Genomic DNA, 22,069 nt, shown 5'->3' with positions numbered 1-22,069 from the left:
TGTTCAGTCGTTTGGAAAATTATTTTGGTAACTTTTATATTATTTACAGGAAGTTTCTAGATAATATGATATATAAATCTAGATAATATAATATATAAATAAAATGTAATGTAAAATATAAATCACCAAATAGAATTTGTAAAAACAAGAGAAAATTTAAATTAATACCGTAAGTAAAATATTATTTACACAAATTATAAACTTCTTTTAAACAAGTTCTTTCAAAAAAAAAAAAATTTTTTCTGATAATTTTTTAATTAAAATGAGTTTACTGATAAAAAAATTTACTTATTTTTGATTTTTCAACACAAAAATGAAATCAAATATATTTTTAGATTTTACGCAGTTTTGGGAAAAAATGACCGCTGTGCCCTGTAATAGAATATCACCGCACCTCAGAATATCACCGCACCAGTAGAAATAATGAAAACGAGGATGCGTTTTGAAGTAATAGAACTTAGTAGGGTACCGAGTGCGTCCGAATAATACAAGAACGTTCATAGTTTATAATAATAACGCAACAAATACATAAATGAAATTCATTATTAATATGTTGGTATATACGAAGTCCGCAAGACATGGTACTGTAATTTAATTTTTAATTCTAAAATTGATGATTTTCTAGTAATATTTTACATATTTTCAACCAGATGTTATGCAATATTTTATATATCTATATGAGGGGATGTTACATTCTAAGCACTATTTGGTTTGTTGTTTTTTAACAAAATACAAGGGCGATTTGATATTCTACACATATAATAGTAGCATGCCAATATTTCTTAACTTTATTAAGGGGAGGTGATATTCTAACATTCTAAGCACTATCTAGTATGTTGTTTTTTAAAAAAATACATGGGCGATGTGATATTCTAAGCATTTAATACTGATAGTATATAATACAGTTTTTAATTTCATTAAGTTGATGTGCTGTTCGTAGATTCTAGGCTGCAAATACAACTATGATAATTAGAAAGAAAATACATTGAAAATGTTTGTTTTGTTGTTTTTGATTATATTTAAAAAAAGAGCTCAGTAATTTATCTATGTTCTACATAACTATTTTCTTTTTTTTCTTTTATGATGTTTGCATTGCTTATCTTAATTGCAAGGCCTAAAGTATTTTTGATTTTTCTAAAATTATTAATTAATCTTCCTTTTTTTCCCTTGATTTTAGGTTCTTAATCTTCCTAGTTGTAGAATCACAATAAAAACCGTCAGTCTTGATCTGAAGAAACGGTCAATGCCAGGAAGAGCATCTGGTTGTAAAAAATTGAAGAAAAAAGCGTTAAAATAAATTTAAAATTAAATTACTATTATTAATGTTATACAAATGTAAAATGCAATTGTTACTGTTTATCTAAACGTTAAATGCTAATATTGTTATATCATGATAATATTGTAAACCATATTGTAAAATAATAATCCAACAAATAAAATAATGAATTTTTCTTTCAATATACTACAAGTATTTTTTATGGTTATTGCAGTATTTCACAGAGTTCTGAAATAAAAAGCAATTATTTCAATACTTCATGTTGTACTAAAATAAACAGCGGATACTAAATGTACTGAAATAAACAGCAGTTATTTTAGTACAACAATAACTACTGAAATAACCAAATATATATCGAACAAGTTCACACCATAAAAATATTGAATTAATCACTGGTTATTGGTACAGTAGTTTATTTGAAGAACCAACTCTTTATAAAACAGGTAAAAAAATGATAAGTTTAAGATCCAAAACGATTTTGAAAATATTTTTAAAGAAATTAAAAGCTCCTTTGTTACTCAAAAAACATTCAATAAACGATAAAAAAAAGCTAAAAGGTAAAACAAGTTCGCGGCATTGTTACTGTTTTGTTCTTTATTTGCCGCCAGGAAATTTCGTCTCTAAAAACAAGTATCTTTCATTTTCTGCTTCTTGGATTTGCTTTCGTCTAACACCTAGAGATTTTCTAAAGTATATGTTAAAATACCGGCGGCAATTTTCTTCTTTCCGCTGTTAGTTGCCTTTATTGTTCTAGCTCTAGGAAACAATTTTGAGTTAAAATTTGCAGGGAACTGATCTTGTTAAACATTGTTGCTGGTGTAAATGTGGATAAGAATTTGGATGAAAAAATCCAATTTTGTAACCTTAAAAGTATCGATAAACATATACCCTTCACACAAAAAACTAAATTGTCTAACTTTGTGATCTTTTTGATTAAAAATATAAATAGGATAATGAAAATAATTCAATACCTTATATTAATGCTGTTCAAAAACACAGAAAATAAATAAATGCAAGACACTATACCTGATTTTGAAAAAAAAAAATCATCTTTTCACTTGTCGGGTTGAAACCAACATAAGCTACTTGTTAAAAATTACCTCAAAATGTTAATGATGAAAGTCTTGAAATGCACTTACAGAATGTTTATAAAAGAATAACTATAAAGACTAAGTTACACTGACAGATACTTTGTGTTCAACCATTTTAGCACGTTTGTGTTAGGACACTTAAAATGTTTTTATCTCCGTTTTGTCAGCATTACAGATCTGATGAGGCAAAAACTAGAACTTTTGTTCCACCACTGTGTGACTAATGAAATCGCACATTTAAAGCTTTATATATACTTTTTAGTGCGTGACATTTCACAATTACAATTGCGTAAGAGTGCATTCCAACAAAAATTGAAATTAATAAATTTATAATTATAGCGTTTTTGCAAAATTCAATTTTGAAATAACACGTTTGTAATGTATACTAATATAAAATGCACATTTTGTTGTGGTGAAATAATAAGTTAGGTAATTAAATAACAATTTTTACCAAGGTTAAAAGTTGCTATGTTGCACAGTTGCTATGAATGTTGCTCGGGGTAATAATTTTGGTTACTCAAAAATAAAAAATTCTCTATTTTTTTGGGGCGCCATTAAAATCGAATTTTTTGGCTCATAATCTTAGTCATGTTTAGATTATGAGCCAAAAAGTGATTTACAAAATTATTTTATGATACTGTTAAATAAGAATATACTTTAGTAAAAGCAGGTTAAATAAAACGTTGTTAAGTGCTTAATTAATTATTTTTAAGTCCTCTTACATTGAGCGTCAAAAGCTTATTATAAAGTACCGTAAACTATAATTTCTTAACAACGAAATAAGTAGAGAGTAATCATTATAAATATGAAGCTCAATTTCATCTTCTCTTCTTCTTTGATTCACATTTACTAACTAATTACAAGCAATGTAAACATCATATTAAAAAAAACAAATACAAAGTAAAACATATAAAAATCCTTTAGCCGGTTGTTTATTTTAATATTATATAATGGCTAAATTAGCTGCAAAATAATAAAGTTACTTTATATGAGGAAAAAACAGCACAACGACCAGAAATTTTCTTCTATATTTTTAGATTTTAATTATTGGTTTAGGAAAGTTCAATCTAGTTTTCAACTCTTCTTCAGTATAATTTACTATTGATTGTACATTCAATTTCAAAATTAAAAATATTATTAAAGTAGGATTTTGTTTTCATCATCGTCATTAAACTTGAACAGCAACCTTGTTGAGTTTTTCAAGTTTCCAAATTTCTAACTCTAGATATAAAAACTTCTGTGTAAAACTGCTGCTCGGTACCAAATCTAAAATGGAAAAAAAAAATTAATTAAACTACAGAATATAAAAAAAAAAATCGTTTAAATAATTATAATATAATATTTTATATATATATATATATATATATATATATATATGTATAAATAAGGGTTATTACAAATTTTAACTTTATTAGCCTGGGGTTGTAATCTACAAAACGCTATTACTTGTACAGCTTTTAATTAATGGGTTCATAAAAGATGTAGTGGCATTCAAGTTCTCTTAATATTTAGTTTTGATTAATATAGATCCAAATAGCAATTGAAATAAAAAGTGGAGAATAAAATCATAAAATATCAATAAGTCAAACTATTTGTTAATTGTACATTATGGATTTAATTAATCAAGCTCAATTTAAAATGGCATTTAAAAACATACAGACAAGTAAAAGGCAGAGGAATAATACAGATTCTTTTGTTAAAATCAAGAATCAGGTTTAAGAAAAAACTTGTAAATAAGACAGCCAAACATGTTTATAAGGTTATCTTTAACACCCTTTCTCTTTACAAAACTGTATGCGTTGGGGGTGTCTATAAACTGTACATAAATGTGTACTTTATAGACAACCTGACAAACTGACGGTTTTTATTGTGATTCTACAACTAGGAAGATTAAGAACCTAAAATCAAGGGAAAAAAAGGAAGATTAATTAATAATTTTAGAAAAATCAAAAATACTTTAGGCCTTGCAATTAAGATAAGCAATGCAAACATCATAAAAGAAAAAAAAGAAAATAGTTATGTAGAACATAGATAAATTACTGAGCTCTTTTTTTAAATATAATCAAAAACAACAAAACAAACATTTTCAATGTATTTTCTTTCTAATTATCATAGTTGTATTTGCAGCCTAGAATCTACGAACAGCACATCAACTTAATGAAATTAAAAACTGTATTATATACTATCAGTATTAAATGCTTAGAATATCACATCGCCCATGTATTTTTTTAAAAAACAACATACTAGATAGTGCTTAGAATGTTAGAATATCACCTCCCCTTAATAAAGTTAAGAAATATTGGCATGCTACTATTATATGTGTAGAATATCAAATCGCCCTTGTATTTTGTTAAAAAACAACAAACCAAATAGTGCTTAGAATGTAACATCCCCTCATATAGATATATAAAATATTGCATAACATCTGGTTGAAAATATGTAAAATATTACTAGAAAATCATCAATTTTAGAATTAAAAATTAAATTACAGTACCATGTCTTGCGGACTTCGTATATACCAACATATTAATAATGAATTTCATTTATGTATTTGTTGCGTTATTATTATAAACTATGAACGTTCTTGTATTATTCGGACGCACTCGGTACCCTACTAAGTTCTATTACTTCAAAACGCATCCTCGTTTTCATTATTTCTACTGGTGCGGTGATATTCTGAGGTGCGGTGATATTCTATTACAGCCCCCTTCCGATTTTAAAGCTGATGATTTTTTTTTTTACAGGCATCTAAATTTAATGTTAAAAATATGTGTACTAAATTTTTGTTTTCACCAGTCACGGCTAGAGAAGTATGAGGTATGGTTATTTGGACTAAGCTCTTAATGGCAAAGTTTTCCCATAACATCGATTATTGCGTGAGGTGCACTGAACCTCGTTTTTCCATTCTAGTACAAAATGTAGCAATTATAGCCCCACTCTTCTCTGTCAGTCTACTTAAATCGCTAAAAAAAAGACTTCAGTCGACTTAAATATACCGCTCTCAGTTCGTATTTAAAAATTTGAGGCCCACTTTCCTGAAACTGCAAAAATCGCTTGCATCATCGCAACTAAAACTATAGAAAACTGTAGCCTTATCATAAAGGTTTAAGTTAGTAAGCAGTTTAAAATGACCTTTCAGGCCCACTACTGTTGAACATTTGTAGTACAACAAGAATGGTTCTTTCAGGCCCACTACTGTTGTACTACAAATTATCTTGCCTTTATGCAATCATCATTTCTACCCTACTTTTACACATAGAAAAACAGTAGTTAGTTGCAGTAGCAGTAGTAGTAGTGGTAGTAGTAGTAGTATTAGTAGTAGTAGCAGTTGTACTAGTAGGTGGACTTTCCACCATAAAACAAAATATCTTTTACTTCTTCACATCATTTTTTATACCCCTACCTTAGATTGATGATAATTTTTAGTTCACTCATTGTATAAAAAAACCTTTTTTAAGTCTTCCCGGTTCTTGATTACCAATAGAGCACACCTAATTTAAAAAATTGAAAGTATGATTTTTTAAATTAGGTGTGCTCTATTGGTAATTGATTTTTCACGAAACATTTGAACTTTATTATCTTTCAAAGAAACAAACATAAAAAATGTAAAAAGGGGAAATAATGGTTTAAAAAACTAAACAATCGACTGCACGGAAAGCGTTCGTTTATTTTAACGATGGTGATAAGTGCGTTTTCGCGCCGTTTGTAAAGATATCTGATTTTTTACTTTTTCAATTTTCATCGAACGAATTAAAATATCACCAGATGAGCCATCAATGTTTGGAATCGAAATTGAGCCAGAATAGGGACCAACAACCATCCCCTCAAAATTTGGATTTATCCACATCGTGACAGAAAGACCTTCTGGCACGCGCATGCTTTTTATTTTCTTTTCCCAATCGCAGCCTTTAATTTTCAAATCTTTGTAATCCTAGAAAATATTTTAAAACTCAAAATGTGCAAAATTCAGAAAGAGCTAGTCCGTTACAAAATTACATAAAAGAAAGAACTCTTATAGAAAATCCTCTTTAAACACAGCTCACCGCTTCCGGGATGTAATCGCACATTCCGTTCATGGACTCTTCAGAGCATATAAGCACCATTCCACTTGTCTTAGTTTTGGTGTACGAGATTTTCATAGACTTCGCAGCATTCGGCGCACAAAGTTTATTAAGTGTATTGGGACCATAATATGGCCCATAAGCATCACCTAAAATCATATATATATATATATATATATATATATATATATATATATATATATATATATATATATATATATATATATATATATATATATATATATATATATATAGCATGCGACAATTTTACTCAAACCCTAAAAAGAAATTATTGTATCAACTATTAGTAAGGTAAATTATTACATTTGCAAAATTAAATCTTGTTACTAAGAAAAATGCCAAGCTATCTCCAAAGCAAAGTAGAAATTTTGTTTGTTGGCACTGTGTTCATCCCTATTAATTTTGTTATCCAAACAGTTCTAAAAAACTTCAACGGATTGATATCCGTGCTTTTAGCAGCCAATCGAACAACTCCATATCATTTTCTTCGAAAAAAACCTTGGGAATCTTATTGGTATGTTTCGGATCTTTGTCTTGTTTGAAGACAAATCGATTCGGTAACTCTAATACACTGACAGTGGGCATAAAGTTGTTTCGAAAAATATTTATATTGTGTCTCGTTCATTTTCCTTCAATATGAACTTACCTACTCCATTATAACTGAAACAAGTAAATTACCCCCTGCGTGTTTGATGGTTGCTTTTACAATATTTCTTTTCAATACATTTAGTCATTTCTTGAAATCCTTTAGTTTCAATTTACTTTCATCAGACCATAAAACTGTTTTCCACAAATCTAGTGCTTTTGAAACGTATGGATTTTGCAAACGCAAGGCGTTTTATTTCATTTGTTTCATGAGATGAAAGGTTTTCTTTTGACACGAGACACCTAAAGCTGTTAATAATAGGTCTTAGAAATAGCTCTTAGGCATTTTTGGAAAACTTTTGAAATAGAACAAAAAAAGAAGCTGTTAAAACATTACAAATTTTACTCCTGAGGTGCAGACGAAAAAAAATTAAACAACTTACCTGCAAAAGCGATCAAAAATAAACTAACAGCACTACATAAATCAATAGGCATGTATATTTGTCGTACTTAAAATTGCAGTTTTAATATTATATACTAAAGATAACCAAGCATATAAACTTAACATCATAATTTTCAACATAGAATTATTCTTTAATATCATGTTTACATATATTCACTTTCTTATAGCAATAAAGATCAAACACCAGGCGCGGATCTAAGGGGTGGCCATTGTGGCAATGGCTGCATACTTTAAATTTAGCGCAGCCACGTTAGTTTAGGGGTTTTTCGCTTAAGGATTATCCCTAAAATTTTAAATTTGTCTGCCTTAATTTACGGATTTTGGCTAAAGAGATTCCTACCATGGCCAAAACAGTTCTTATAATACGTTACCGACATTTTATTCAATCAATAAGCGCTGTGAAAAAATATTAAAATATCGATCTTTTATCGAAGTTTCAACCGTGAAAATATAATTTGGCCACACAGTTACAAATTCCTGGATCCTCGCCTGAACACGTGAGAGTTTGAAAACAAACTTTGGTAATACGCTAGGGGTATCAATAATATGTGCGTGTGTGTGTGTGTGTGTGTGTGTGTGTGTGTGTGTGTGTGTGTGTGTGTGTGTGTGTGTGTGTGTGTGTGTGTGTGTGAAAGTAAAAAGGTGCATTTGAAGATGTAAAATTGCATATTGGTAAATTCCACAACGAACACAGACATGACAGAGTAAACCAGCAGACATGATAGAGTAAACACTTAATAAACCAAAAGTTATTTTGAAAATGGCAAACGATACAATTAACAACTTTTTAAATGATTACAATGCAAATAATGCTTAGTTGACATCCATTTCGCGTATTTCAATGGCTGAACACTTTTAGGCATGCTCCCCAAAAAGTGACTACTTTATTTCAGCTCTGCCATAGTTACCTGGTTAATGAAAATACCTGACAGATACCATGGATTTTATTTGCTATGTCTGAGGCATTACAACATGGATTTTATTTGCAATGTCTGAGTACAACCCCTGTACAACGAGGTTGTGTTGACGTGCATTCCTCACCCTCCCTGGTGAACTGCAAAATGACTCTATTAACAGTAGAAAGTGGGAGTCCACTTAAACTTTGACCAACAACAAGGCTTAGCTGAAAATCAGAGAAATCTACTATGCTAGATTTGGCCTTGGCAACATTTAGATATATATTACATTGGATATATTATCTGAAATGTAAAACCTTTGTAAATCCAATAAAGATTTATTCACATCACTCATTAAATAAGAGTCGAAATATACTTTTTCATGGTGTCTTTTCAGTTCTGTCATACCTGTATAGTTAAAAAAGGCTTATCTAGAAAACTAAATGAAAATGATAGGTTCTCAACTGCTTACAGCTACCGCTGCTCATAAACTTTTAGAACAAAAAAAATGTTCCGAACAAGGAAAATACATCAATCTCATCCCCAATTTGAAAAGTTTTGATAAATCCAAATGCATTGCAGAAGGAGATCCATGCTTTGGAAACAACCAAACTCGAATATTGGCTAACACCCTTTTTAGTTGCAAGTACATCAGTGTAACGGTTTTAAGAATGCCATAATGTCAAAATTTTTCGTTCCTTTATTCTTTTATAATGATGAATAAATGATAAATGGAACCAAGTACGGAGAAAAAAGTGAGTGAGGCTAAAAACCACTAATTTGGCATTAAATCACACGAAAAACACCACTATCTTTAATGCAGTAACCTTAAAAAAAAGGGCGTAGAGCCAAATTTCATAGAAATACCGCCTATGTGCTGAAAAAATATTAGCTACTTTGATGGAGTTAATAAAATTCTTATGCCGTTAAAAGAAGGCTTTGAAGAAAAAAGGTTCTTAAAAGGATCCCCCGGCATTTGCAGCAGTGCACATTCATCAGTGGCTATTATGCCGCTAGTTGATTTATTGTATCATTGAAAATTTACCAACCTTTAAATTCCTCTAAAGAATAAAGAACCACTTCAAAATATTCAGGAATTGACATAGATTTGATCTTTTCAGACCACGATTGATCTAAAAGTGTTACAGTCAATTTGTTTTCAAAGTTATAATAAAAAAAAAAAAGGAAAAAAGAAAAAAAATGCACGAGTAACAATCTATAATAAAAATAGACATATTTTTTCAATCTATTTCAATTTTAAGTTATTAGCAAAAACAATTCAAAACAGAACAATCTCATAATTATAACGAAATAACATTAGGTCATACCAATAAGGCAATCACTATTTTCTTCCTGGACGTTGTTAGAGTTGACTTTAGTGGCGCACCAATAGCTTTTTTGAAATATACCTTCATTTGTACATTTTTGAAACACCACGTCTTTGAACACAAATGGAAATACACATTTTTTGCCACTGGACGTCCATATACCATGATCTAAAAAACATTTAACAAACGTTTTAATTATGCTTATGATTGATTGTAATACAAGTGATTTTAATATACAATAGTGGTGAATTTCGAAAATCCATAACAAAAATGTCAAAGTGTTCTGTGTTTCCACAAACTTATCATGACATTTCAGCAAAACAAGCACAATTTTCAGAACTTTTTTGATACAAAAACTTGTTTGTAGAAAAAGCAAGCACCCAAAATTATCTAATTAATGGTAATTTATGCTATATTCATCCGAACAGAGGTAATAAATTTTTATAAAAATTAAACCAAAAATATTAGGTTTTACATTTCTTCGCTTTCTTTTTAACCTGATGTTTGCTTAATAAATTGTTATTAACTTAAGAACTGGTCATAAATTTATTGTAACTGAAACATATTGGTTAGGATGCTAAAAGGCCTTGAATAAAATATTTGCTTTGTTGGAATGAAACTTGAGTTACACGCTATTTTAAATTCCACATGCCTCTTGATAATTCCTGGATTATCAAAAATTATGGAGTGTTAAACTACTAAAAGAATCACTTCAGACCTATTTTTAACTGAATCTGTTCAAATTTATTTTTAACTAAACTATATTAGTCTGTAAAGTCTTATCAAGTTATGTTTGAGGAAGATGCAGAATAATGAAATGTTTGGAAATGTAACTTTGTAAACTTACCTCAAAAACAAAAAAAAATTATTTACTGAGCAATTTAAATTTAGCAGGTCATCCACCCAGCAATCCTCAAATAAAACATATACCAATGAAGCACTATTATGTAAGCATTTTATTACAGTTCACTGTTAAATAAAACGTAATGAATTAGGAATAACAAAAAAAGAGATAAATGCTCCTTTTTAGTAACAAATCTTTGCGTTATGAATTTTTCAAAGCTCACACAAGTAATCATATTTACAATCAATTTTTACAAAACCAAAAAGAATTTTCTAGTAAAATGCATTAAAAAAAAAAGAATTCTACGTTGATGATGTTTATTGATTAGTTTCATACCAATTTCTAAATTAAATCTTATGTAAATGAATTCCTAAACTAGAGCGCAATCCAGGTGAACTGGAAAATGTGTTGAAAAATCAAACAACAGAATTTCTCATGATATCAGTCAAAAAAGCTGCTCTTATTATGTAATCTAAAAGAAATTTGATCAGACCTAAGCTCATTTAAACATGAATAAAGTTTAAAACTGCTATTGTAAATATAAATATCCCCAAAACATCTGCTAATTTCAAATTCATCAAAATCATCAGCACCTTCAAAATTATTTCAGCTGAAATATCATGTGCTCTCTATTTAATAAAAAAAGAAAAAAAAAAAAAAGAATAATAACTATTGAAAGTATACAAACGACTAATATGAAAATGAGAGGAAACATCGACAAGAGAGCAATTTTACAAAATCTAAACCCACCGTTACAAACGCATCAATAGTAAATTTTTATACTTAAGTTAATTTGTTAAAGTTTATTTCACCTTCTTTAATCTCATGGCTTTCAATTGCCAAACACAATTGAATTGAAGAGTCATCTGTACTATCTAAGCTGAATTTCAAACTAACTGCTGATCCGATCAATAGAAAATATCAAAAATGTTTTAACCATTTTGTGCCAATACATATAGCCTGGTGCCCCTAGGCATATTTATCTCATACATGGATTATTCAGCCTTAACTTTATGACAATATTATTAGTAATAAAATTTAAACTATCTGATCTCGCAACGCATCAAAAGTTTGTTTCAACCGATTGCGGCAGTTTTAATGGTGGCGTTTATTTTCCTGTTGCTTTATGCATTTAGTTTGCTCCAGTGAACGATTTTTTTTCCTTATTGTAATTACTTTTTCTTTCTGGATTTATTAGGGAACTAAAAAAACAAGAAAGAAAAAGTAATTACAAATCGTGATTACTTTTTCTTTCTTGTTTTTTTAGGGAACTAAAAATTGTTAAATGACTTTATATTAAATATTGTTATATGGCTTTTAAATATTGTAAGTTACCGCCAAACTGCTTCTGCCACGTTTGTGAATTATGTTATTGGATGTGTATGTTTAGTTTAGGTAAAATGTGCAATTATATAAACATCTCACGTCAACCTGACTAAGAAATAACTGCTAAAAATTCTTCTGCCTTCGTTCCAAATAAAACTGGACTTGATCAAACAATTTTTCAAGGTACTGGATCACAAATAATAGATCAAACAACCTAAAACATCAGATGCCAAACTTTTATTGGACCAGAAGTAAAAAAAAAATGCACCCATTCAAGTATGTCGTTTCCGATTTCCAGGAAACAACACGATTGGAAAGAGCTGTTTGAGAGTTATTGGGAGTTGGGCTGCAGAGTGCCACCCAAAATTGTACTATTTACACTCTCATCTTGACTTCCTCTGTCCAAATCTAGGAACTGTTAGTGAAAAACACGGGGGAAAATATTGATTTTTAATGTTGATTAAGAAGCGTTTTCAAGGAAAAAGAGATGAAACCATGACGGACAATTGTATTTGGTGATTGGTGAGTAGTTATGTTTTAACCCACAAAAGACAAAAACGTTTCTGAACTTTTGAACGTGGTATGTAGTTGTGGTACGTTCAAGCATGTAAGTTTAATTGTAGTTTGTTTAAGCTTTTAGATAGTACTTTTGGTTTCTACCAGTGAGATGGAACACACTGCATCCAGCACATCTCCATAAACATTATTGCTAGACAGAAACTGAATTAATTTTCAAAACTACCATGCAGAAACAAAATTAATCACATAAAATTACAGAATTCTTTACCCTAATATACTTTTAGAACAAACTAATATAACCTGTTCCTGTAGCAAACTTTAAGTCTGGATATTGATTGGCGTTAAGCATGTCACATCTATCCGACTAAAAATAGTAAAGAAATTTTTTTATCTGTTAGTTGAACACTATGAATATTTAAAAGATGAAATAATTTTTCTGATAAATTTGATAAAACTTCACTTTGGTTTATAAGGTTCATAACAATTTTATAAATTTAAGATCTCGTTAAAAGATTTGTAAATCATTTTTTTCATGTTTGTACACTAATGCAAGCTTTGTACCTGGGAACAAAGTCATAAATTTAGCTAAATCGAAAAATTAGTAAATTGTGAATAGAAAATGAAAACAACATCAGAAAATAAAAATCAAGACGCTCATAGGATGCAACTCACTACACCCTATGATCTTCATCAGTCTGTTTGCTGTTTACAATTAAGAGGCAACAAACTAGTACTTGAATAGATTACAGGCAATAAGTAATGGCATAAGTTTTGGTATTGCAAGAGTTTTCAAAATTAAAGTTGGCTTAGAACCTAATTTCAAGCAAAAGTGTAATTTAAAAAACTCTCACCAAAATAACCACTTCAGTTCTGCTGATTTAATTTTGCAGCAGGAAACTTTTTTTAAAATTCCTTAATTAAAAAGGGAGTTTCTGATATCTGGACAGGGTTGGAGGGAGGAGGGCAAAAAATGGGCCAATGTTGTTAGCATAAAGACGCTTTAGTTGTGTTTCTTTTTTTCTTAATTAAATAGTAAATATATAGTTTTGTAATTTGCATTTATAAAAACTTTATTATACAATTACTTTTTTAGTCTTTATTTACAATAACCTCTTGTGTTAATAGCAACAAATTCCTTGCATTTCTTATTGCCTCCTTTTTAGCAAAACTGCAACTTGCAAAAAAACATCAATTTTTTACATCATGACAATCTTGCAAATATTGAACAAAGGGAATAAAATTGGGTTCTAAAACTTTTGTTTAAATAAAACCCAAGCTTTTTAATGTCTTGTTTGAACTGTTTCCATCTGAACCTCTTCCCTAGAAATTATAGAACACGTTTTGACCTTAGCCAATCATCAAATCCTGGTCATCAAATAAAGTTTCCTAGCAGCCAAACACAAACTAAAAAACGATGTTCTGGTGGTGAAATCAGTTGCTCAGTTATTGTACTTGTATCCAGATCAAGATACAAAACTTGAGTATTGATACAGTTCGTAAAAACATTCTTTAATGATTTTACTGATTTACTTTCTGTATATCAATTGTGTCTATAGTCAACACTGCCAAGAGTTCTTTTTACCACTAACGTAGAAGTTCCTTCACACTACTGTTGTTGTCTTTTAAAGAATGCCAGCATAATACCACATTTTAAATAGAAAGCAACATAAAAATCATTTAATCCAAACCACGCAATTTTAACGAATATAAACCACATAATAATTACCAAATCTGGGACAAAATTAAAAAATTTTTATTAATGAAGAACTTTGTCTATGTCAAAACATTGACAAAATTCTTCATTAATAATAATTTGATTTCTTCTTTCAAAAATTTCATTTATACCATGTTCACGCGAGCGACGTTTGACGGAACATTATTCCGGAAGAAATGTTACCGGAACAAAATATTCTTCAAAATGTTCCTTGTAGCGTTCACACGTAAACTCGGATCGACGATACATTAAAGGAATATCGCTTAAATAAACTTTAACTAATGTAAATAGAATTAAATCGTTATGATATAGCAATTTTCCCTAAAACAGAATAAAGTTATACTTTTGGTATGTAACTTTTCGATAATAGTCTACGAGAAGTAAAATTTTTTTAACGGGTGACAACTGAAAAACGAGACTGGATTTAACAGGACATATTTCCTTTAAGGTATAAGCTAAAACAAAAAGGAAAAATGTTTTAGGAAGTATTTCTATTCTAGTTTTTGTATAAAAAATCAGTGACTTTCAATTAAACCATTCCTTCTGACTTTATCAATTAGGCGTGGTATAAACTAAGCTAAACTCCACATGAGCTCAATATTAACTTTATGTAGCAGTAATTGATTCTAGAGCATGATTTTTTTAAGATTTTCTGCATACCACTTATTTTTGTAGACAAGGCCTTTCAAATGCTCCAAAAACTTTCGATAGGATGACATTCTGGCAAGTCTGCAGGGTTATCCGCTTTCTCAACAAAATGCACTTTTTTCTTGTTTAGGTATGTGATTACTGTTTTCGCATAGTGAAATGATGCCAAATCGGGCCAGAATACATATGCACCATCTGAATGATACTTATCAATGAATGGAATAAGTCTCTTCTAAATGCATTTGTTTAAATAGATTCTTTGATTTACAGCCAGTCCACTAGGCACAAAATAGGGCTGAAAAAGCAATCCATAGAAGAAATTTTTTTGAAGCTTGTGTTTTGTTTTGTATTTAACTGTAGATGGAGAAGATTTTACATTGCTAGTATGAAATCTATCATTTCTATTGATACTGGAGTGATTTAACGTGAAATAAGACTCCTCATCAATGATTGGTTTACGATTTTTGAATTTCTGACACAATTGACTGCACTTAGTTCTAGCGACAGCTTTTTCCTGATCAGAATGTTTTAGAAATGTCATTTTTTTTCTTGGTTTAACTTTTTTCTTTTTATTTGTTTTACTGATGTGTTGCTCAGCACAGTAGAGCTTTTTTAGCTGCCTGTCGTTGAGAAACTCAGTCTTTATGGTAAAACATAAGTTTGAGCCTTTTAGTGTTTGTCTTGGTCATTTATTTACCTTTTCCTCAAGTTCCTTGAAATCTTTGCTAACCAGATACACTTTCAGTAAGTTTAATTACCTTGCAGATAGTACTACTAGGTACATTCTCAATTTTGAAGTGATAGTAAGAGATTTTTTTACCAGCATTTCTGTAATTTAAATAAAACTCATGCACACCTTTTCTAATCTCTTTTTGTTTTGAACTTTGTTTTTTATTCCTTTTTCTATATAAAAACACATAACATATATAAAAAAATACCTTCTAAAATATTTTTCCTGTTTGTATTAGATCATACCTTAAATCCAGTGTCATTTTTCAATTGCCGCCTGTTGTTATTTTTTTTTTTTATGATTTACTATTATTATTATCATTATCATTATCATTATCATTATCAATATTATTATCATTATCATTATCATTATCATTATCACTATCACTGTCACTTTCATTAATATTATCAATATCATTATCATAATTATCATTAATAATAATAATAATAATAATAATAATAATAATAATAATAATAATAATAATAATAATAATAATAATAATAATAATAATAATAATAATAATAATAATAATAATAATAATAATAATAATATTGTTATTATTTATTATTATTATTTATTATTATTATTATTATTATTATTATTATTATTATCATTATTATTATTATTATTATTATTATTATTATTATTATTATTATTATTATTATTATTATTATTATTATTATTATTATTATTATTATTATTATTATTATTATTATTATTATTATTATTATTATTATTATCATTGTTACTATTTTTCTATAAATCTACAAAAATCCCTTCAGTTAGCTAAATTCCTTACAAAATTATTTATAGGAGATGCAACAAGGACAGTATTAGCTATGCTGGCATTAATAATGTCTTGATCTGCATGCTGAGACATTGTGGCAATATTAAGTCTACCAGATATTATGTATTAGTCTATAACTTATTAAAAAGAACAAGTAAATTGAATCTGCCAAAAAAAAAAGTTAACTAATTAGTACTTGAAAATTGAATTAAAGGTTAAACTTTACAATAGCTATAAATTCTTTATTCATTTAAATACTTTTCTATACAAGGTAATTATGTCATGCATTGTTCACCAACTCACTGGATTCTTTTGACTTGTTCACAAACTTGGCTTAACAATTATTCAACAGGTTATTCTTCTAAGATAATTAATTTTCATTAAATTTGTTAATTTGAAAAATATAATAACAACTCATTACCATTCAGAATAAAAAAAAAAAAGACTTTGTTTGAATGACACAACTGTGTGCATTTTAATGTTGCCATTAAAAACTACAAGCACTCAACTATAATGTTAAAAACGATGGGAATTTAATTGCATTTAAGTAAAAAATTAGCGTCTTTTATTTTTTCAATATGAACTCAATGTTCATTAAAATTTTGAAAATACGGCTGAGTTTTTAAATGATAGGGCGCTTTAGGATAGGTTTACTCTAATGAGAACGAATAAAAAGTGAAAAGAAGTCACCTTCTCTAAGGAAAAAAATATCTACCTGCTTTAAACTTTCTTCTGCACAAACTCGTACAAAATGGCTTGCATCATATTTACTATTACTGATCTCTAGAGATTTCCATTTTGTATTTTTGCTATCTCCAGGTATCATACCTATTACTGTTGGTCCAGTAAAAGGGCCATAAGAAGAACCTTTATGAAAAAAAAAGAGTTCTTTTCAGTCCTTTTGCCTGATTTAAATTACAATAATCTATTTTAAAACTTCCGTGGGGATAATTTTAAGACGATAGGCAGTTCTGGCTTTTCATTTTTGACAACCTTATTTAACTGTTTCCTTTAACAGAAAAGAATTTCAAGATAAGTAACTTAAATAATGTGACTTACCTTCCTGATTTGGTTTGAGAAAACCATACACTAAAGATCCATCTAAAGGTCAACAGTAGAAGTTCTTTGTTAATAAACAAATCACTAATTAGCTCATAAATATAGCAATATAACAAAAATCCAAATACTTTAATATGTTAAAAGGAGAAATGAAATGCAAAAGTATTGAAAAAAAATTTTGCAAAATATTTTGAAATATAACTGGGCGAGAGTTGACAGTTAAAATATTCCGTGAAATAGAAAATATACGTGACACACCCTGTTTTTACGAAATGGAAAAATTTCATCAGATTATGACCATGTGTACTGAACATGTTCCAAGAAAAGGCTAATATTGAGATTAGTCATTTAACAGCATCTAAACTTAAGTAGAAAGCTAAATAGCAGCATAGTGGATTTTTTGTAGATGTTCAAATAAAACAAAGAAAACCGCTGTGGATCAATTTGTAGTTTGTCTACTGCCATTGGCTTCTCAAAGTGTTAACTTTTGGGCCAGTTTCAAATACTTTTTCTTCTGTTAGGCCATATTCAATGGAACAAAATGAGTTGACAAGGCTAAAATTTTGCTTGTCTATGCTACAACCAAATGCTTCATATGGTAAATCCAAACGTTTCAGAGCATGCACAACAATGTTCACATTGATGAAAATTGGTTGTCACATGAGCAATAAAAATCAAAATTTCCAAAAATTTGTAGGCACAAAATAACTTATTTTCAACAAGATGATGCAAAACCTCATTTTTTTAATACTAAAGGTATTTTTGCCCAAGGATCAATAGATGGTTAGTTTGTTCAATTCAAATTGCAACCACTTAACATTATCAGTTTTAATGTGCTAGATCTAGTTTTTTTTTAACTCTTTACACATTCCATGAGAAGCATTTCATTGAATGTGTATGGAATTTAAAAATGCAATTTTCATGAATTCAATGAGTTGACTGAGGACGTCAAAAACGCATTCAATGAACTATATGTTGAAAAATTTGATAAGGTTTTTCTACGTTTACAAAACTGTCTTGAAGCAGGCATGTTAGCAAAAGGGTTAAAGTTCTACAAAACTCCTCATATTAACATTACAGCAAAGCTTCCTTGTGATGGAAGAAATCGAGGCTGCAACATTGTTATTTAACTAAAATGTCTTGATATATTACTCTCCACTTAAGACCCGATTAATAAAGAAAATTCTTTTTTAAGAATAAGTATTGATTACTAGTGGCATATGTACACCACAAAAGCCAATTGGTAAAGGTGACTTGTTACAAACCTGTATTTGGTATGTTAAAATAGTTAAAAAGAAAATCTTTAGGTCTCTAAACGAAAAGAGATTTGGTTATTGGCTCTTTTCAAACAAGCAAACAACGGAATAGATTTTCAACTGCATTTCTTTCTTGAAATATAGCTGAGTGCATCTTGCTTTGATCCTTGTGCCTTCTTTAGAATGTTTTAACAGGTATTTTAAAGTGATCTGCTACTTGATGTCAATGATCTAACAGCTAGTATAAACCTTTTAGGGTATATGAATATTGATTTAAAGAAGACCAGCTTAAGATCAAAGCCACTCCATACTTCTTTCAAAACAAATTGGAGTCTGAGAACTAAATTCACATTACCACCAGTATTTGGAGAAGATATGGTTGAAATGGCTAATACATTCTGTGAACTACTTGTGAATGTTTACTACTCTATGCCATAATAAACAACTCGTTGCAGTAAAGCAAAGTGCCCTGCATTATAAATCTGAAACTTTGCTAAAAACATTTCCGATTAATAAAGAGAGTTTAAATAATAGCTTCCTTCTAGAAGTTCTTAAGCAAAGGTTTTTTTCTTTAAATACTTGTGTTAATATATTAAAGAATCAAAAAGATATCATACAAATTGAGTTGTTGATGTAAAAACTGCTTGTATTTAAGATAAAGTATAACGAAAACAAAAACTAATTTACCTGGAACATATAGAGATTCAACTTTGTTTGACCAATCACCTAGGTCATGAGTTTTAGATTGAACTTGGTAGCATAACCCCAAAAGCTCTTTTTCAGTACAAATAACAACCTTTTGAGGATCTTTTTTTCCCTCAGAAAGTTTACTAAGTCTAGACAAATACATCTTAATTGTTGGGTATTTGTTTGGTGCACCAAAGTATTGACTGATAAAAAATCGTTTTGACCTGTGAAAAAATTGATCACTCAAAACTTTTGTTATCAACATTGAATTGTTGTTATCAACAGTTATGCAGTTTGTAAAGTTAAATTTTATATGAGTTCTACATATTGGATTTCTTTAGTTTAACCTTAAAAGAACAAACAAGATGACTTCTCTTTTTTTAACTTGGAATTTTGAATGAAGCTATGTGAATAATGAACAGGACTATGTGAATTATGAAAAACACGCAGTTAAAACTAAAGGGTTTAGAACATAAATATATGAAAGTTAAAAACTTTACATAGTGTTTAAATATTTTGAGAAAATAACGAAAAGTTTATTTATACCTATAGTTTATAGGATCATATAAAAACATAAGAAGATCTTTATCGGCAATTTTTTCTTTTTCAATCAACCTCAAAAGATTTTTTGACACTTCCTCCAAGTTTTTGTTAGATCCAAGAAGACTTGCCATATCAACAATAAGTAGCTGCCGAAGAATTGATAGATCAGAGTAGAGATTGAGAAATTCTAAACACCTGTTTGAGGTTTCTCTCATTTCTTCTTTGTTACTAGAAGTAACAGATTTCTCACAATATTTATTGATGTAAAAGTTCAATTTGCCAAAAAAGTTTACACCCTAAAAAGGATTATAAAACCAGTTAAAACATTAAGTTAACACAAAAAGTTATTATTAATCATTAGACAAAAGTTAACATTAATTAACTTTTTTCTAATGATTAATGACAACTTTTTTCTATACCAAAGCGGCTGTAAAGGAGAATATTTTTTTACATTCTCATTTAACTTCTTTTGCCAAATCCATACATCCCTATCTTTTTAAAAATAGATATAAAAAAAAAAATGAAACTAGAAACCCACTATAAATGCTTGATTGTAAAGCTCAGCAGCATGGGTTTCTAGCAATTTAGCTATTGTGTCTTTGTCTGTTTCACGGAATTGATTGATTGAGTTTCGTACAGACATTATTTCTTTTTTAAAGCCTTCGGCATCACCTTTCAGCTCTTCTGCTCTACTTTTCTCCAAAGCTTCGTTAATTACTCGTTTAATCATACCTTCTTGAGTTTCTTTTATCTTAGCGAGACCTGCAAGTTAAATCAAAGGTGCATAAAAAGGGAGGTTTGGAGTAAAACAAAAAATTCAAGTAAGTCTAAAAACTAACGAATGATTTTTGAAATACATGTTTTTTCAGAAGCATTTTCTATTTTTAGGAATTGTTTATCACTTTAATGCAAAAATAGCAAATGAGTTTTGAAATACATATTTTTTCGGAAGCATTTTCTATTTTTAGGAACTGTTTATCACTTTAATAAAAATTTTTATGTTTCTTGTTAATTTCAAAACATGACCACAGCTGTAACTTTTAACTTGATATTGCACATAACATAATCCTTCAATATATTTAAACGTTGCATCTGAAATGTTTGAAAACTAACTCAGAGTAGGAAAAACAACCTTGAGTATTTTCAAGTACTATTTCTGGCTTTCTAGGTTAAAAAAAAGAGAGACACGAATAGAGCCGAATTGTAGGGAAGGTTTCACTGAAAAGCTGCAGACAAATTCAGCAGTTATTCTGCAGAAAATCTACTATTAGAAAACACGTTTCGAACACTGATAAGATTAAACCATTGAGTCACCATAGCCTTTCTGGCTTCAGTGACCCATTGAAGTAATTGTTCAAGCTAAGTTTTTGTTTATTTGTTCAAGGTGTGTGCTTTAATAAAATTTCTCTTCTTTAGAGAGAAGTTTTAAAATGTGCTTTATGGTCATTTCTAAAGATGTTACCTGTCAACTAAAATGTGAATCTCTTTTAAAATCTATGTTCATCTGAAAAGATATTTAAGTAATCTCAACTTAAAATCAAATTGATTTAATGCAATCAATATAAATCGTTTGTTCTAAACTTGTTCTTTATAGTATATATCGATAAATGAAATAAAAGTCATTATTTGTAACAAATATATGCTACAAATAAAAAAATTTTTCATTTGTCACACATCATTATTTTTTCATTAAAACATTATCATCATTTTTTTAATATTTTCTATTTCATAATAAGTTTTATTTATTTGAAAATTTTTATGACACTTTTTATGATTTTTAAAGTATATTTCAAAAATGAGATCAAAGCGAGAGCTATGAAAGAGCATTTACAATTTCTATTTATCAAATAAATATTGTGGTAAAAAGTTCACACTAGAAGACAATTTTGAAGACAAAAGAATCCAAATACCATCTATGACATAATCAAGAGTGCTTAAACAATTTTGGTCATAAAAGTGTCAAAGGAAGTCCTGTAAAGAAATAAAAATGTGTTAAAAGATTTTTAAGTGGTTGAAGGACATGTTCAACCATCATGATGAAGTTTTACATTGTAATGGTCAATTGGCAAGCTTCTCAGAAGTTCTAACCTTGTCCAACAATGATCATTTTTATGTTGACAACTAAGACAGCATCATTTGCCATGAGAAGAAGTGGATACCAAATCAAGTGGAGGCTCAACAAGAGCAAATTTGTAGCTGCTACAAAAAACTCATCATCAAAAACAAGCGTTATTT

The 22,069-nt window shown here is 29.0% G+C and overlaps 1 protein-coding gene and 2 long non-coding RNA genes across 11 annotated transcripts in view; 1 reads left to right on the top strand and 2 right to left on the bottom strand.

Annotated features, from left to right (window-relative positions):
* Positions 1-285: 285 nt before the first annotated feature.
* Positions 286-1,802, top strand: LOC149889131 (uncharacterized). Its single transcript, XR_016452819.1, has 2 exons — positions 286-581; positions 1,178-1,802. It is a non-coding gene; the product is annotated as an uncharacterized LOC149889131 (long non-coding RNA).
* On the bottom strand, positions 1,122-5,565 carry LOC149889130 (uncharacterized). The gene is made up of 2 exons (XR_016452818.1): positions 4,862-5,565; positions 1,122-3,633 (listed from the first exon to the last, which is right to left on the bottom strand). It is a non-coding gene; the product is annotated as an uncharacterized LOC149889130 (long non-coding RNA).
* Positions 5,566-5,931: 366 nt separating this feature from the next.
* The window catches only part of LOC145188911 (uncharacterized), a 28,970-nt gene continuing 12,832 nt past the window's right edge, over positions 5,932-22,069 (bottom strand). For all 9 annotated transcript variants that reach the window (XM_090088460.1, XM_090088457.1, XM_090088464.1 and 6 more), the window contains 10 exons: positions 20,373-20,596; positions 19,838-20,130; positions 19,292-19,515; positions 17,349-17,390; positions 17,005-17,156; positions 12,711-12,774; positions 9,722-9,889; positions 9,443-9,526; positions 6,411-6,577; positions 5,932-6,298 (listed from right to left, as the gene is read on the bottom strand). In XM_090088460.1, coding sequence (XP_089944586.1) covers positions 6,038-6,298; positions 6,411-6,577; positions 9,443-9,526; positions 9,722-9,889; positions 12,711-12,774; positions 17,005-17,156; positions 17,349-17,390; positions 19,292-19,515; positions 19,838-20,130; positions 20,373-20,596 — 1,679 coding nt within the window. In that variant the 3' untranslated portion in view covers positions 5,932-6,037. The remainder of the gene's footprint in view (positions 6,299-6,410; positions 6,578-9,442; positions 9,527-9,721; positions 9,890-12,710; positions 12,775-17,004; positions 17,157-17,348; positions 17,391-19,291; positions 19,516-19,837; positions 20,131-20,372; positions 20,597-22,069) is intronic.

This window comes from Hydra viridissima, unplaced genomic scaffold, assembly GCF_058129835.1.
Source record: "Hydra viridissima isolate aposymbiotic clone 2 unplaced genomic scaffold, HvirCarnegie_v1 scaffold_5, whole genome shotgun sequence".
In the NCBI taxonomy this organism is placed as follows: domain Eukaryota; kingdom Metazoa; phylum Cnidaria; class Hydrozoa; order Anthoathecata; family Hydridae; genus Hydra; species Hydra viridissima.
The sequence above is the reverse complement of the archived record's forward strand: the minus strand, read 5'-3'. Positions and strand labels throughout refer to the sequence as shown.